Source organism: Fulmarus glacialis, unplaced genomic scaffold (genome assembly GCF_000690835.1).
Source record: "Fulmarus glacialis isolate BGI_N327 unplaced genomic scaffold, ASM69083v1 scaffold5449, whole genome shotgun sequence".
Lineage (NCBI taxonomy): Eukaryota > Metazoa > Chordata > Aves > Procellariiformes > Procellariidae > Fulmarus > Fulmarus glacialis.
In genome coordinates this window covers 3,373-22,040 of record NW_009233741.1, presented here as the reverse complement: position 1 = coordinate 22,040, position 18,668 = coordinate 3,373, and the positions used below count along the sequence as shown (strand labels likewise).

Genomic DNA, 18,668 nt, shown 5'->3' with positions numbered 1-18,668 from the left:
CATGTGCATTTTCATTTTAAAATAAAACTCTGTGTTGCTGCACTTTCCTGTGCTGCAGGAGGTCGCGGTGCTGTTCAGAGAGAGGAAATCCCACTGAAATAGCACTGGGATGACTCCAGTCCTGGGAACCAGGAGGGGGGATGTGGAGCAAAGCGAGAGATGAACAATGACTCACTGCAGTGAAGGGGAGAAATTTAGATTAAATATCCCTCAAGACGCTGAGCACCTGTTGGCTGCATCAGCACCTGCATTGCTTCTGCTAAAGATGTCCATCATTACTCCATCAACACTCCTGATTCTCAGCCAGTTCAGGTATCAGCCCAAGCCGCTGAACAGTGAATACCTTTAATGATTTGCTGCTTTTAATGTATTCTGTCAGGCCAATTACATAAAATTACAGGTCTGCCCTTTTCATTTTACAGATTCTTTTTGTCCTAAGAATGTATAAATATTCAATGAGCCCACTCAGTAAATGCTGTGGGCAGCGTAAAACTCAGAGAGCAAATGTTTTTGTATTGGTCTAGCTTTGATGATCCTTTTGAAGATGATTTCTGAAATGTCCCTGCTAGTGCTGGACAGGGACTAGCTTCCCCTGCATGCAAACGGTACTGATCACCAAATAACAAATTGCTAAGTGAATTACAAAATGGCATTTGCACTCCTTGACCATGCCAATGAGTGTAATTTAAATAATTCCATTCATGAAGGCCTAATTAGCAGGGACTGTGCAATTTGCAGCCATGTATGGGAAGTCTCTGCTAATCACAGATTGAATCTGGCAGAGTGCTAAGTGCCACTGAAGTGCTGGAGCGTTAAAATCACTCAGACCTTTCAGGGATCAAGCGCTAGATCAGAAAAATACTGAATTAATATTGCCCTCCTGCAGGGGCTGATGCTAGTACCGGAGAGGGGAACAGGTCCTTGTGTGGTGCATGGCCCTCAGGAAGCTGCTTCTGGTCCTTCTCTTGCCTCTGTTTTTCCAGCTGTCAAAGGGAGATATGACGCTGATTTCTTTTAGAGACCACTTTGAGGTCAGTTGAGGAGGAAAGCTTGAGTAAAGCTGAGTACAAGTTGAGTAACTTTTGTTTTTGCAGGCTCTCTTCAGTGTTTATATTAAAAATGCCTAACTTGGAGAATCAGCTGACATTGTAAATTAGCGGGAGACATTCAGGTTAGACATTTGTTTATAATAAGCACCAATAAAGATGTTATTTGTTTACAGTAACCTACAGGAGTCCAAACTGCTGACTGTCCCCCATTGTGCCATGTGCCGTACGAATGGCAGAAGTCACAGCATCGCTAACAGGCAGGTACGTCAATTGAATGAATTCTCGTCTCAGTATCTGCAAGTTAGAAATTCAGCATCTAATCACGTCTTCCAGGGAAATAACTCTGGTCTCGCATCCGCTGCCTTTGTGCCTGTGGCCAGGTCGGTGCATCCCTTCATGATGGTCCTGATAACATCTTCCTAGCAGGAGCTATCATGGGAAAGTAAAAAGCAGCTTTTTTTTCAAAATGTAGGCAGATTGAGAATGTGAGTGGGACTAAACCACAAAGCAAAACCATCCGATCATTAGACGTCTGCTGAGGCTAGGGGACGCCAAGGAGCAGTGCACAACAGCATCCTTGTTCTGGTGGCTTTGAAAGAAAACAATGCCTGCGGCCTGGGCTGGGGATGCCGGCAGCGTCGGGTTTCACCTGCCCTTTGTGCCTGTGGAAGAAAAGCAGCTCAACCTGGACAAAACCTAATGGAAGTGGTTACCGTGCTGGGCAGCAGCACAGGATCCCAGCTCGGTTCCGCAAGGCTCCATTTAAGCAGGTGCTTATGTCCCACCAAAACCTTGCTGAGATACTAGACAAGCTCAATGCCGACAAGCCCATGGCCTGTGATCCTGCTTTTGTCACCCTCTGCAGTGGTGGAGACCCTGCAGATCTCATTTCAGGTTTTTTTTTTTCCTGGTTTACCAGGTGGTAAGAATGAGACCTGTACCTTTGTCAGCATTTTCCAGCTAGTGTACAAGTTCTCCTTCCCATTCAATTAGGATCCCATTGCCATGTTTGTTATCTTCTGCTTGTTCATCAGCTTGAGATAATTAAAACAACAGAACTAACAAAAAAAATTACCTAATTCTGGAGACTTCAACCTATGAAAGTAAGTTAGATCCATGGATCATACTGTAGAAACGGTGACCTAGAAAAAAACCACCCAGGCTGTCAGTTCTCTGGCATGCCATTTGTCATCAGCACAGTGTAATTATCATGGACTTTAGTGACACAATAAATATGAGAGCACAGGTGGTATCCATTTTCAGCTGTTTAATTGAAGAAATGAAAGATCCTGTAATACGGAGTCAACATAGAGAATTTGTCAGGCTACACTAAAAACTTCAATAGCTATGACCTTGAGGTCATAAAATTACTCATCAGGAGTAAAATTTTTTATGATACAGAATTGAAGAGTATCGATTTTATAAAATATAATTTTATATGCAATATAAATGGACAAAACGGCTCACTCCAGTGTTCTGCAGGGCCTGAAAACCTGGGAGTGCTCTGTGCTAATCAATACAAATAATATCTTAAAACATAAATTTTAATTCATTTATAAAATACAGGCTGCAATATTTTTTTCCTTAGAGCTACCACGAAAAAAAAAGAACTAGGGAATGGTTCCCCCAAAGCTGTCTGAAATTTGCTTTGTTTTGCTGGTGTGTTGTGCGTTTATAATAGTAGCACAATAACCCTGACTTTAGACTCCTGGGCTGGTGCTTCGTCAGCTTCGTTAAGTCCAGGGACTTGGGGCCTGCTAGCGACACTGCTGAGTGCATTTGTTTAGGAAAAAATCTTCCAGGGCCTGCTGTGGAGTAGCACTGCAAGGAAATACAGAAATTTTGTCAGAATAGCAAGCAAAAGATGCAATCAGGTGGTTCAAATTAACATCCTACCCAGGAAACCTCGTGTATGTTGGGATGAAGCTGCTGCCCCAGAGGGAGCAATGAGGCAGTAATGGCGGGGGACACAGGTAAAGCCCCACAAAAACTGAAACCCAAGCTCTGAACCCTGACCTCTGGCCCTGACGCAGAGCTCACTGACTGAAGCTGATGGTGCTGAGCTCTGGGCTGATCCCTCTGGGCTGAGCGCCCTTCCTCAGGCACCTGAAAGCCCCAGGACTCTGAATTTCTGGTGGTTTCTTTGTTTTGGCAGCCATCCTCTGAGCCCCAGGGCCGTGGCCAGTGCCCACTGTGTGGAGCCTGGGCCGCCCTCACACCGTTTCCCCTCACACCCGTGCTGGCCCTTGAAGGAAGTTCGCACACAGCGAGAGGGCACAAAGTCCTTTTCCCGCCCATGGCGCTCGCCGCCATTTTGTCTCCCCGTCCTGAACACCTCATGCCTTCCTTTCAGGGCGCTCCCTGTCCATCCCACCTGGTCTGTGTCTCCCCTGAGAGGCGTTGGTGCTAGGAGGAGCTGTGGTAAGGGCCTCCAAGCTGGCGCTTGTGTGGGACAGCCATCACGTGTTGCTCGGGCTTGGGCAGGGAAAGGAATGAGGATGATGGGCCCATGCAAGAAAAATCTCTTTGCAGTGTAGAGCCCGGCCTGGCTTAGGGAGTGCAAGCTCGTCTGGTGCCAGACACCAGTTTGGGAAGGGGTGGTGGTGCCAAAGGCTTCGTACTTTTATTTATTGTGATTTCCATCTTGTTCTTTCTCTCAGAAGAAGGTCTGATCCTGGGTGGTGAGAGTAAGTTCCCTCAGCTGTCCTCGTGAGCTCAGTCCCTGCCTCTGAGGGGGTAAGTGAGGGGTGCAACTGCATGCTGCAGCTTCCCCTGTCAGGGCCTGCGGCATTTTAAATCCTAAATTGCCTCTCTAATCTTCTTCTGATACATGTGTTCCCGGTGCTGTTTTCTTTAACCTGATTCAGCTGTGGTGTGAGGTATGTCACTTAACGGTATTTAACTTCTTTTGAGGCAAGAATATTGGCATGCCTTGGAGGGATAGTTGAGGTGACTTTCCTACATATGTGAACATGAATCCTTCCATATAATGGGATGGGAATAGGTTTGAGGGCCCCATTGTTCAGTAGTATTTGTAAGGCAAATTTGGAATATCTTTCTGAGTTTAGTTTGCAATGCTCTTTTAGAGAAGTCACTTTGTTCTCAGATAACTGCTTACTTTTTTAAAAAGCATAGGCTGTCTATTTCTTTTCTAGTGTGTTCAACAGACCATTATACTAATGCCCAATGAAATGGTTAACAATTCTCACATAAGGTGCCAGGTATAAAGACTGTGAAAGCCATTCAAGACTTTCCTTATAAAGTTTGAACAGGCATCCTCTGAAAAATGTCAGCAGTTCTCTCATATTAAAGGTTATTAAGATTTGGACAGGTTGATGGTTCCTTTTACAAAAAAAATAGAATCTGACAACTATTTGCTAAATATCAATAATGTCTCTGAGTGTAGCCATGAAACAATAAAAGGCATTCAGATGGGCTAACAAAGCATCCATGGCCCGACTTTGGCATCAATAGAGAGGACTTGAGTGCGCAGTAGCTCACAGGAATGGGCAGTAATGCTACGTTGGCACCCTGAAAATAACTGATTTTTAAAAAATTTTATTTTAATAAATTCAAAACTTTTCTACTTTTGAGGAAGGAATGAACTTACATTTTAAAGTACTTTAATATTAAGTCCAAAACCTCAATTAAGGTGGTTTGCCACCCAACACTTTTCTTTCCTCCCATGTAAATGGCCTTTTATATATGAACTGCCTCATTAAATTCAGTTGGACTTCCCAGACAGGAGAAGGAGGGTAAATATTTTTCAGAGGCTGGTGCTAATGGAGTCATTTAATGCTGAATAAATAAATAAATAAATAAAAATTGCAGACCTTTATTTGAGAAGCATAGGTAGAGTAGTTATAGTAAAGTTCATAACTTACATCGCCAAATACAAACAATAAAGAATTGTCTACTTCAGATGGCTTGAAATGCTTTTTCTTGAAGACAGATGCTATTTAGGTCAAAACATTTGTGTTAAAAAATAACTTGTTATTCTCACTATTAATAGTTTTAAGTTATTTGTTTAGATTGTTAAAAAAATCTAAATTAGTTTTCTCAAGTTACAGATACAGAATGGCTTATTCTAGTTCAACACGGGACTTTGTTGCACTTTCAGATCTGCATCCAAATCTTGCTCGTCCTGTAAGTCTCATAGACATAGTACTTTTGTTCTCAAATGAAATTGTGTATGACTGTATTATATTACTGCAAAATTATGTAATTGACGTGTATTTAGATACTAATAGCATTAGTATAATTGTTAGATATAAAGTACCTTACCTTCTTTGTGTATAAACCAGCAAAATGAAAATTGGTGCTGCTGTTGTCCATAGTATGTGGATACCACAACTATAGATATCGACTAGACAATTCAAGGTCTGAAAGTATCAGAGGCTTCTTTGTAATGTTTTAAATGGATGCTGAATTAGTAAAGACATGTACAGAGTCAGCATTATGTAGTCACAATACATCTGTAACCGACAACAGTCTTTCACTACAAGCTATGAACATAAGGTCCAATCCTGCAGTCTTTATGTGCTCAGTCCCTCTGAGCTAAATAATGTAGTCCTGAATTATTCAAACAAAACTCTTGTTGAGTGGCATGGTGTTTTAACTGGATAATAATCTCACAATTACATGTCAGATAGAATTGATTCTGTTTCTTTAGTACAAAAAGCAGGTTTTGCAGTTGTCAGTTTAGGAGGAGCTAAGATTTTCGTTTGTGGGAGTATACGAGAGTAGGATGAACCAAAAAGTAAACTTAATGAACAGCAAAGCTTTGTAGTTGGTAGATTCATACAGGTGTTTGAGTATGAATTTTTTTTGTCGTTGTTGTCCTGATATGAGTGAGGACCATCATCACTGGAGTAAGAGCTGAACAGGGGAGTGTGCTGTAAAACTCTGTATTTTTCTCTTTTGGGTTTTAGGTGGCTGAATAAAAAATAGGAAGTCTTGGGGAGGGGACACAGTTTTTCATTCTTTGCTCTCCAAGATTGTTTTAATATGGAAGGGAGAAGGTTACATTATTCTCTGTTGCAGTATTTCCCACTCTTCACTGTGTAGCCCACCAGCGATAACGTGTCTTCTAAGTGTTCAGTGCTGCTGGGAGTTGGAGCCTGGAGAGCAAAACAGAGAGGCAGCATTTCCACATGGATGCACTGCGAGCTCTGGTGCGGTGTTACAGCCGTATCTCGCCATGCAACTTAAAGTAGATGCACATCTACAGAGCCCTGTGGAAGTCCTGATGTTTGTGAAGAGAGTGAAAACAAGGAGTTCTCCTGTTCCCACAGCTTTTTATTTGGGAGGGGCACAATTTAGCCCTTTTTTCTCATTTATTTTAAACAAATGAAAGAGAAATCACAGAAAAGGGTGAACTAGGAGAGGGAGTTTTATATGCCCTCACAGTGGTATTGTATATTCTTTCCAATTTTTTACAAAACCCTGGTCTCCAGCAAAGCTAATTTATTCTGTCATTCACAGTTACCCCCAAATACAGTGATCCACTAACTCAGTTAAAAGCTTTTATTTTACAAATAAAACTAATCTTGAGTATTGCAATTAGCAACATATAGTAAAGAAAGTATTTTTATGAAAAAGTAATTCACTCGTATCTCATGATAGAACGATCAGTATTGTGTTTAGGACTTTAAAACAGTTGAGCACACATCATTCAAAGTAATATTTTTTTACTCTGCAGTTTATTTTTTAAAAGTGAAATAGATCAAAGTCTAAGAAACTTGCAATGTGTTAATGCTGTAGTCTCATGATTTGGCTGAGCGGCCTTACGCAATGCTCTGCCAAAAAAGGCAGTATGGCCCTCTTCCTCATTGCAGGCGTGTTCCGCTCCTCCTCTTTTGGTGAAACTAGTGCATGTGTAGTTGCACAACAAGCTGATGAAGGAAATGATCTCTGGAAGTTTTTCTACCCTCTTTCTCCCCACCCCCCAAAATAGTTTCCAGCCAGATCACTTCCTTCTGCCAGCTTGCTGTGCAGGCTTAGTGCTAATACGAGAGAGGTGAATATATTTGCAGCAGGGATGAGGCAGATCTCTTTTGGAAACTGCAGATTTACATCAGCTTAATTCATGTGAAAAGTCATCCTAAATGTCAGTTCTTTTGACTGGTGGTGAGATACAGGGTATGTTGCACTCTGATTTAATTGAAATGGGTTTTGTTGTTTTTTTTTTTTTAAGAAACAAAACCAAAAATAGAAAAATAAAATCCTAATCTACATCACTACATATTGTAGACAGATAGAAAGTATTCTGTTAGAAAGGTTGGAAGAACTAAGGTATTACACCGTTGCACACATAGGTCCTCTTAATGAGGTCATTTCCATCACTGTAGGATAAGACAGTTACCTTGCTCCATCTAGTGATTCAAAGTAAACTGGGAACATGAGATCTAATTTTTGAGCACGTCAATATTGTTACAGTGAAGTCAGTCAGGTTGCATTGCTTTGTGAATAGGTGCAAAATTCAGCCTGTGTGGATTATTAAATTGTTACTCTGCCCCTTGCCAGCTGACTGCTGGGACGAGAAAGTCAGGCAGCGCTGCAAGTAAGTGCACATGTGAAGTGGAAGAGATGTGGCACGCTTCGTGTTTTGAAGGACCCTTGCACTATTGCAATGTCAGTCTCTCCTTCCAGTCCTTGTTACCATACCAACTTTCATTGCTCACCTCTTAAATCCCAAACTAGCACTGCAATACTCTTCTCTCACACTGAGGAGGACCTTTTTTTAAAAAAAAAAACCTGACCACACAGCTATATATTATTAATATACATATTTTATATAGATATCTTCCTTCCTGTGTGTGTTTGCTCCTAGTAGTTTTGTTTGACAATTGAGACTAGGGTGCTTTTGCATAATAAATACAGGTTTAGCAAAGCAGAATAAGATTGATTTTGTTTTGAATCATCAAAAAAGTTCACTGCCTAAGCTCCCTTTGTAGTTGGTTGAGAGACAGACAGCAAGAAAGAGGCACCTGTACAAATTTATGTTGCCTAGATGAGGATAGGATAAATGGCCCTCTCTGTGGATGTACACGTGTGTATCTCGGTGTTGACAGCAGGGGAAACCTTGGGCGCTTAACTGTAAAATAAATCCTGTCCAGACTTTTCATGGCGCATTTAAGGAGATCTGAGACCTGTGCAGAGAGCGTGAAACAACACTATTGCTGCCTACCTGAGGAGAGATTGCTGTAGAACAGCCAAAATTGTGAATGCTTTGCGTGAACTTTTGTCCTCCCATTGTCTTTACAAACAGAAACAGATGTATTTCTTTTAATATTTTTATTAGTCACTCTTTTTCTTAAAGTAAAATTGTATGTTTATGTTTTAGTCTTTAGTTCATATGGTACTGTGGAATAAATAGATTAAAATGATTACCAGTCAGAAATATGTTTATTATCATCAGTGGAGTACAAGTCCATGAAATCTAATTCATCATATACATCTGTGTTTAATACTTGTATTCTATAATCTTTTTATTTTTTAGAATGTAATCGGTGTGGTTATTGGGAAAACAGATGTCAGAGGCTTTCCAGACAGAAAAAGTACAGTCCTTTTAAACTGTTTTTACTTCATTTTCTTATACGGTATAATTTGGCATATATGACTGAAATCAATATTTAAATTATAAACAGACTTCTTTAGTGTAAAATGTATAGAATAAAAATGTGCAAAAAAAATTGTGTGTGTTTGAGAACCAAGATGAAAGAGCAGCATTAGTGTGGCTAAACCTTATCAATCGGAATTTGTTTGGAAAAACTCCGTCATGGAAGTCTTTCAGGGTCTGAAGAAGATGATACCGATATGAACCCAATATTGTATAAAAACTGCTGGAATTGATCTGATCCCTACATATTCATTCTCTCTTAAAACAGAAATGTTAAGGAGATGTCTTGAGGAGTGAAACAAGCAATTTCTGGTCTGTGTAGCACCAGCTTCATCTTATCGTATACTCCTAAAGAAAAAATGGGAATAATACGTTGTTAATAAAGCATTAGTTGGAAATTGAAATAACATATCTATAGCTTAAGGTTGACACAGACACTGTTAGGAAGCATCTCCAGTCTTAGAGAGCCATTCCAGCTGTGTGTGAAGTGCTCAGCTATTCTGCCGGCATTGTCTCGTGCTGAGCTGCTCTAGTGGTGAATGTTTAGAAGGAAGTCATCATCGTCACCAGAAACAATTCTATGTAATCTGAAAATGTGGTGTTCATATTTATGCCTCCATAGAACTACAGTCAGATTATGCTTATTCTATCACCATACAGTTTTCATTTATAATTTTAAAATAATATATTGCATAATGCTGTATGACCCATGGGAAGCTTTGTGAATTAGCTGTAAGAGAAAAGGGAGTGCAGGAGTACAGTGTTTCAGAGATTGATACCCTCTTGACCATGAACTTTCCATAGAGCTGGAAACACTTTGCTTTATTCAGTTAAACCCCTTGGTACTACCTGAACAGTGATACTGCCTGTGGTCTGCAGCCTTGTATGTCTTCACGGTGCTCTCGTACATGGGCACAGCCATCTAAAGGCAGACTACCTACTACAAAATTTGGGCTAGTATGCACACTCGTTCACAGTGTTGCTTCATGCGTTAGCCTTGTTTATATGTTTGTCCATGCCTTGAACGTAGCATTGTATGGTTCTTTTATTTCTCTTGCATTAGATCTGTAAGGTTATACGGTGCTGCCTAAAGTTAAGTGATATGTGTACGTGGATGGGGTGGTACAGGTACAGGTACAGCATGAGTTGTAGCCATCCCCACTCACGAATGCCAGTGTGTGTACTGAACAGTCTGCTGACCTCTAGTGGCACTCACCAGATTGTGGGTAGTAAATTAATGACAAAATCTAGGAAAGCCTCGAAGTAATATTTTTATACATATATTCTAGATTGAAATCAAGCTATGCTAATGAATTGTAATAGCGCTGTTTATTTTTGCAGACATCGGGTGCGAGAGATACACCTTCAGTTTTACTATTCGTGATTCACCGACTTACTTTATAAATGTAAATTCTTGGGGCAGAGAAGAGTATATTAGATCACTTTCAGAAAGCTTTAGAGTTGGTGACTGTGGTAAGTTGGAGTTTATTCTTAACATGTTTCTGTTTCAATGTGTTTTTTTTTCCAGTAAATCAGTGTTATGTGTTTGTGGTTTTGCTATATTTTTCTCTGAGGACTCAGAAAACAGTCTAATTGGAAACAAATTGTTCAGTTATGTTAAGTATAAAGAGGAAAGGAATAAGATTTCAAGGATTTAAATTCAAAACCAGTAAATATGTCACCAAAAAGACTAGATACAAATCCACTGAATGCAGCCACCCAGAACTTGTCTATAATTAATAGATCTAAATTCTTACATTATATTCAGTTCTTATAAATTACGAAAAATAAACTCTGTAAAGTAGTTTGGTGTTTTTCTTTGTCTTCAGTCAGTTATAGATATGACTATGATTGTTCATCAAAACACAACAAAAATCTTGTATTTATTTACAGGCTGTGCTTTTATCTTGTTAAGTTAATAGAAAGATTCTGCTGCCCATGGTTCCTAGATCAGAGTGTTTGGATAAAACTTGTGACTATGAAGAGTATACGCACAAGAGCTCAGTGTCATTTTGTTTCCATTAAATGTCTTGAGGACTCCTGTGGGACTTTGGTTATAATGTGAGCTGTCCAGACAGATACAGTTTTCAGTATGAAAACATTTAGCAGTAGTTACTGCACGTGTCTTTTCCTTTCCATATCAACCTTGAAAGCAACCATTTTTAAAAACAACTTCTCTTCATATGCATCTATATTCAGTTTTCTAACATTACTTATCAATGTTTTATTTTAGTTACAATTGAAAATCCTTTAGTTCAGTCAAAGGAAGCAGAAAGGGAAGAAAAATTCAACCCTGTAACTCCTAGGTAAGTGTAAAGCATAGACTGGTAGTTCTTTCCAGAAAGATGAAAGTTAATACTTGCTTTATTTGGGGTTAGTTGTCTTATGCAGCTGTACCTTCCTCCCTGTGTTCAACCATCTATGATCAAATATTCTCAAAAGAGAATGTATTTCTCAGCATATGGTCTTTGGAGTTTTGTCATGAAGTAATAATGCTCTTTGTAACTAAACAGAGTAAATTTCATTTTTTGAGTAAAGTCTACTAAAATTATTTGAAATTGATTTGATTTTGCCAAGGTGTTTTATCAGACATAACTGTTTTATAGACAGTATATCAAAATCCACTCACATGACATGTTTATCTAGAAGGTATTTTAATACACTGTGATGCTATTTGTTACTTATTTGGTAAGGCATTGTCATTCCTTTTGTATCATGCAATGTATACATGTTTTTCTCTAAAATCTGAACAATTTGAACTGGTGTATGAAACATTGCAAGTCATAATTTAGATATGTTTTAACTTATCTTAGATATCTAAGATATAGATGTTAGATAGACTAATACACCTGTTCTTTAATTAGGGTTTCTTTCCTAACTGGTCATATTCTAATATTTTTAATCATATGGCAGTCATAAGAATATTGCATATGTGCACATTAAACTGGCAAGTTAGAAATTTTATGTTCTTCATTATTGATTGTCTCTAAGCTTTGTAGCAAATGTATAGCTGTGGCAGTTACGCTCACTTTCTGGCTAAGCAGAAAGAAGCAAAAGAACAAATGTCAGGTAGAAACTTCACTGATTAAAAGAGCTCCTCTCTAAATCTATAGATTTCATAAGCATTTATAAAATATATTTATCCAGAATATATTGAACATATCTTATTTCCACTGGCTAACAGTGCATTACAAATATTACTGAGGTCATTGGGCTATTACTTTTGAAAGCACCTCACCAAATCCAGTCTGACTATAGTAGTGTCTTATTATGTTACGATGCCAAAACCTCTCAATTACCTGGATTACAGACATTTCAGAATTTATTTTATTTTTAGTAATTGATAAGGGCTGAAATACTTACAAATATGTTTTGTACATTGCTAGCAATTCATGCTGGCTTTTCAATTCCAAATAAGTATAAAGTACACAATAATAAGTCTTTCATAAGAGAAAAGTATATAATTTTTTAAAAATAATTTTAGAACAAATTAATTCAAACTTTTCCATATCTTTAAGGAAAACAATAAAGGAATAAATCAGCAGTTATTTTTTCATGTGAATTGAATTTACATTTTACAGTGTTAATGTATTGGTGAGTGAAATGTTGATCAATGCGATTTATTTTATGCATACTATCTAGCTGCTACAAATTATTGCTCAGTGAAAATCATTCAGTGGTCAAAACATCTTCATGTTACGAAACGGACACCAAACTACTTTCTCTGTTGCATCTGCCTGTCAAGGACCCTCAGGACTATTATCCACTGGGTGATATCATTGCAAACGGACAAAGCCTCGATGGAAGAATCCTTAATGTTCTTGCAGCTGTAATGTCAGTAAGTTAAGGAGCCACAACAGAGTAGTGTTTTTCTACTGTACCGTGGGTAACTTAATTGACTTCAGTGTGAGTATGGATTTTGGGACTCACAGTGGACAGGAATCACTGGTTCTGTTTGTTTGTTTAGGTTGGCAGTCACTTCAGCTGAGTTACAATAACCATACAAGCTACTTGATGAGATTTTTATCAACAACATGAGGGGGGAAATTAAGGGAATGGAAATGTCCTACATCAGTTGTCTTTTTGAAATCATGCATGTGCAACCAGTAGATAACTTGAAATTTGTAAACCGCAGATTTTTATAAAATAAAATGTGTCCTTTATCTTGAAGTAAAATTACTGTTGTTTAATTTTTAGTGGTGTACATGGTGGGTTTTTTCAGCGTCTACAGGGTTTTCTTCCACCTTTTTTAACTCTTCTATTTTCTAGGTTATCATTTTTATTCTCCTAAACACTTAGTAGTGGAAAAGTGACTGCTTCTCTTTCTTCTTAAAGGTTGGGGAGCCAAAATATTTTATGACTTCAGACAAAAGAAAAGGTCAGAGGTGTGAAGTAAAGCTGTATGATGAAACAGAGATGTCTTTTCCAATAATATGGTAAAATGTTTTTTAATTCACTAAAATACACAAATTGATGCAAGAGTAGATAAAAAATTAACTATAATACATACTGTTATAACACTGTCTTTTAATTTAAATGTATTGTTATTTGCGTGGCAACTGTGATGAGGCAGCAATGTACACTGAACAGAGGTTTAAAAAAGAGATTCATTAGAGGGATCGTATATATATTGTCTAGTTTTATGACTTCCTGACAGACTGCTAGCTCTGAATGAATGGCAAAACGAAGCTTAGTTCCAAATAGTTACATTTTTTAATGTGGAAATTTGAACTAATTCAGGAAATGGCATTTAAAAACAGCTGCAAAGGCAGTACATTTCTTCCATAAACTTCGGGGGGAAAGAGGAGCATGCTTCATTTTTAAAGCCAAGCAGAATTAAAAAGTGGAATGGAAATAGGTTGAAATAGTTTTTAAATGTTTAAAATAGCGCAGAAACCTTTTGATACTACTTCGGCCTTATTTTGAAACTGTATCCCATTTGCAAACATGACTAAGTCCATGCCATTTATGCATGTCAATAGTGATTTGTTTACACAGGAGCTCTTGCATTTTGTCCATTGTTTGTTCAATAAACTCATGGCTTATCTACGTGCAAGGGTACGTGGGTGTTCGTTTGCGCTGGGTTTGCTGTTCGTTGGTTGAAATGACCTTTGTTCCCTAGACAGAAGTAGCAAGATAGCATTGCAATCTGTGTCTGAGTTAGAAATTGAATTATCATTCAATGTAATGTTTAACACAGTTAATGTATACACATGAACACTAATAAGCATCTATGGTGTGAAGTTTTCTAGCCCTTGAGCTGCCACCAATGTTAATTTGCAGCAGCAGCTCTGATACTCTTGTTTCAGTGCTGGTACCTAGTGATACAGAGCTGTGTACTTCAGGAGTCCTGAGAAGCAGAGACTAGGTGGTGTGACTGTGGTTACCCTAAATGATGCCTTTTGTGCTTTCATGGAGCTGTAGGTAGAGGCAGAGATTCAGGAAATCCTTGAGCAACAGCATTGTAGTGAAGATATTTCAGAAGCCATCAGCGAAGAGGTGGCTGAGCAATGCTAGATGAAAAGTAAATGCCTTAAGTCTTTTTCCAAGGATTAAGAAAAAAAAATCACCAGAAAAAAACTGTGCTTTGGCAGCATTCTTGCCATCCAAACTTACAAGGAACTGAATGAGATTTCATCAAGGGACCTAACCATCAAATTATCATTTTTGAGGGATACCACTGACCTCACTCTAGTCTCATCATCCACAGTTACAAGGATACCAGTGTTGGAAAGCCAGCTGAACATCTGGCCTAGTGATGTGAGCAATCAACTTGTTCCCACAGAAAAGGCTCAGCTGATACGCAGTTATTTCAACTGTGATTTCCTTTAGTTAGAAATTACCTTTGTCAAAGCTCTGAAATACACACAGTATTTTTCCAGGTATATTCTGCATTAAATCATTTTGAACAATCTAATAGCCCTTTATTTTATCCTGTTTGGCATGGGATAAAATAGGGACTGTATTAGACTGTACGTAAAGTATCCTGGCTGGCTGCAAACTAGATGCCTGTGGAAATACATGGCATTTCATTTGCATGTGCATGTAACAAAGGAGTTGTGTCCCCTTTGACCAATTTAATTATATTATTTAGTAGTTTAGTACTAAACAGTTTGAGTGCTGTTTCAAAAATGTTTTGATACATTAACTTTTTTTAATTTAGTTGGGATAATGAATCTATCCAGCTTGCACAGAGTTGGATCCCACGAGAAACAGGTATAATAGTCTTTAAGTTTTTACTGTAGTTCTTAATGTGATACTTATTCTACAGTAATGGGCTTTTTTTGTCCACAGTAATATTTGCATCAGATGTGAGAATAAATTTTGACAAATTTAGAAACTGTATGACTGCAACTGTGATATCAAAAACCATCATTACAACTAATCCAGGTAAGAGCTGTTGAAGTATTGCTTTGGTATTAGTAATTATTATAGACTAGAATGCATGAATGAATCTATTGGAGGTCTCATTTCTTCTGCCTGCTTGCCTCAGAAAGCTCCCCACCTCTTGTCTGTTACATAGTGACCAATGCTTTTGGCTTCCATCCTTTTCTCTTTTTTTCCCTTTTATTTTCTTTTTTTTTTTTTTACCTAACCAGCTTTCATATATTCCATGTAGGACTAACAGTTAAAGTAAAAAAGAGAAAAAGCATCTCTTGGCTAATTCCAAGAGACAACATGTTGGTGCTACCAGAATAAAAAGTTATAAAATATAATTATGCTGTTATTTTTACATGCTACATATATTAATAACTTTTAAAAATACATTTTCAAGAAACAGCAGAAGCAAATGTTCTCTTCAGCTTCATAAAAGAGAGTGCACAATCAGGAGCTTTGCATGATAAAATGGAGGAGCAGTCAAAAGAATCCATTAACTGTAAGCATAGATCCAAACACTTTGATTTTATTTAACTATATAATGTAGTTTCGTAGTGCAGTTGAAATATCAAGTTCTTGCTCTGTGTGTTCATGGAAACAAAACTAAGGTATAGCCTGGCTGAATACTTAAAGTTTGGACAGCTGTTACTAGGGCTATCCCTTATATCAGTTATGTATCTTCAGGGTTGGTGACTATCCCACTTGCAGCCTGTCTGGGATGTTCTTTCTGTCTTGAATAAGTACAAAAAATGGAGAGGGAAAGTTTTCTGTCAAAAACTCGTTTTGGGGGATACAAAGATTAAATATTAGATATTTTCCTAATTTTACTCCCCTTTCGTTTTATTTTTGTCCCCAAATGATAAGCCTGCTTCAAAAGGAACGTGTGTGGGGCTTTTCTGATGCTTTAGACCAAATCCTCTCCTTTTTATTACCTTAAGATCCTTTTTTGTTATTGCTCCTGTGTTGTTTCTTTCTCAGACACACTTAACATGTCTTTTAAACTTTTAGTGGAGACTATAGTTGATGTTTATACTGTGGAACAGCTGAAAGAAAAAGCTTTACAGAGTGATGGGAAACTTGAACCAGTCTATGGCATTATTTATGGCTACATTTCTACACTGGACATTGATGATAATGCATCTAAAGTTATTCGCAACAGATGGTAAGCAACTGCCTGTTTTAAATTTGTATTAAAAAGTGCTTATCCTTCTTCCCCTGACCCAAATTAGATGGAACAATATTTTAGACCAGTTCCAGACAAGAAATAAAACTCCTCCGGAGGACGCCATGTGAATTTCTGTTGTATAGACTTCCAGAAGTAGCAAGGAAGAGGAGCTGGCTTTATGAAGGACTTGCTCTTTCTGGTCCTAGAGGAGCAACGAAGAAAGAGGCCATTTTGTCTCAGACTTAAGAGTTTAGAAGATGAAGATTTTTTTTAAAGAGGAAAAGTCTCTTGGGAAATCTCAGTTTAGAAAACAGTTTCAAACAAGGAGAAATTGCATATATGCATTAATTTTCTTCTTATGTTTCAGTTCAATATGCCGTTTTCTGGTGAATGAAATGTCACACACATGCACTTTCTGCAGTGACATCTCTTCAGATTCAAAGTCAACTTTTGCAAGCTTTGACATACTCATTGATCTGACAGATCACACAGGCACTCTTTATTCTTGTTACCTGTCTGACTGTGTAGCTGAGGAAACATTAGGCTGCACAGTAAGTAGAAATGAATTAGATTGTTCTTATTTGATCTGAGCTGTGAAGCCTGATGAAAATTACAAATACATGTAAATATTCTTCGTATATATGTGTGTGTATGTACACACAGGTTAAAAAAATTGCATATGGATATGAATACACACACGCACACACTTGGCTTTTTAACAAGTCAAAAGTTAGAAGTCAGTAGCTGCTAATAACAAGAAACGCGTTAAATGTAAGAGTTGATACCCTATTCAGAATACTGCTTTACTTAATTAATCTACACTTTTCTGAGAACATGGTTGGAATTCCCTAATTTTGATTCTCAAACACCCTGCAACTTACTCTGATTAATCTGACTATCTTGGTACATATATTACACCAAACGCTATGTTAAAAGAGGGGAAAATACAGCTTATAAATGCATTAAAAAAATGCATAAGATGCTCTTTTCATCATCATTTTGTTGTGGAGATGTTGTTATAACTATATGCTGAAGAAGTGTTCTGTGATGTCCTGTTATTAACAGGTCCATGAGTTTCTCACTCTAACAGAAGACAAGAAGACTGCATTGAAATGGCAACTTCTTTTGGAACGAAGCAAGATTTATTTTAAAGTTAGTATTTAGTGTTAATTTAAAAGAGTGACTGTTTCCCATTTGGTCGTATATTTAGTACTGAAAAATTCCATGTCAGTTCTGCTGAACTTTTAAAATAAGGATTAGTTTTTGTACATATTCGGAATATTCCAAGTAAATTGTCATAATTTCAACATTAGGGGATGTACCTGCAGGATCAGATATACAGGCCTCTTTCAGGCAAACTATGAAAGACACAAACTGCTCTTAGCCAATACCCATTAAGGAGCTGATACTTCAAAAGCATGTATACATGATTTAGTCACTGACTTCTATGGCTGCAGGTTTATAATGAATAAAGTTAACACTATCAGTTTGCAAGAATAAGGCCCAGTCAATATATGTAATAGACTGTATGGTATACGGGTTACCTAAGTATATTTCTTAGTTACCTGTCTTTTTGGAAATCATGTGATTAGGTATGTCTAAAATCTGCAATTCTCCTTAAAGCAACAACAACATTAGATTCACACACCGGGAGCAATTGTTAAAAGATCTGCTATTACTTGCAGTATTTTTTACTTTTTTGGTTGCATGCTGTACACTGGACCGGATTCCTTTTTCATAGAACTGACTTTTCCAGGACAACTCTAAACTGACTCCCTTTTTTAAACTTGCCCTTCTTAGCAAAACTGTTCTTACTCTCCCATCCCCCCTACCCTCTGCCTCTATTTCCAGGAAAAAATGAAAGTGTTTACTTCAGTAGTGACAGGTATATAGCATAAAATGTGTGTACTCATGTATAAAATAATGTAAAATATATATAACCAAATCTGTCAATTAAATATGCTGTGTGATATTTGAAGATAATATATTTCAAAGTGCTATACAGCAGTAAAAACAAAGACCGTTAATTATTTTTACAGGTTACTGTGTCACCCAGTTGGAGAACCGGACTGAAAGTGAATGTTCTTTCATGCAAACTGGCAGACCCTATAGAGGCCAGTCAGAGCTTGTTGGGAAAAGAGACTGGAAATAAGAGATTACACTATATGGCTTGATAACAGCTACGAAAAAGACTATTTCTTCTCTGTATTATTAGAGGTAGAATGCTGTTGTCATCGTATTTTGCTAAGTATGTTCTGATGGTAAAGAAGGAATATGCATTACTAATCCCTGTAAGTGGGCTTCTGTGTTGATTTTTTTCAGGTGATTGTAATTTAAAAAGTGTACTAAGGCCTCATCTTAAGAAAAGTTAGTTCTACCCCCCTTACAAGGGGGATGAAAGCTTTCTTCACTCAGTTGAGAATATATTTTGAAAGATCAGAAATAACAAATAGTA

The 18,668-nt window shown here is 37.7% G+C and overlaps 1 protein-coding gene across 1 annotated transcript; it reads left to right on the top strand.

Annotated features, from left to right (window-relative positions):
- The first annotated feature begins 5,126 nt into the window (after positions 1 to 5,126).
- MEIOB (meiosis specific with OB domains) lies at positions 5,127 to 18,387 on the top strand. The gene is made up of 13 exons (XM_009585403.1): positions 5,127 to 5,195; positions 8,551 to 8,608; positions 10,012 to 10,143; positions 10,904 to 10,976; positions 12,313 to 12,508; positions 13,006 to 13,106; positions 14,834 to 14,886; positions 14,965 to 15,060; positions 15,446 to 15,547; positions 16,057 to 16,210; positions 16,581 to 16,764; positions 17,279 to 17,365; positions 18,253 to 18,387. Exons 1-13 carry the CDS (start codon positions 5,127 to 5,129, stop codon positions 18,385 to 18,387), a joined length of 1,440 nt encoding a protein of 479 aa, XP_009583698.1.
- Positions 18,388 to 18,668: the final 281 nt, after the last annotated feature.

Bases quoted from the DNA above. Each gene is read 5' to 3' on its own strand.
- MEIOB (XM_009585403.1), top strand. From the start codon at position 5,127: ATGGCTTATTCTAGTTCAACACGGGACTTTGTTGCACTTTCAGATCTG. The intron at 15,548-16,056 runs GTAAGCATAGAT...TTAAACTTTTAG, and splicing joins GTCAAAAGAATCCATTAACT to TGGAGACTATAGTTGATGTT. The intron at 16,211-16,580 runs GTAAGCAACTGC...CTTATGTTTCAG, and splicing joins AAAGTTATTCGCAACAGATG to TTCAATATGCCGTTTTCTGG.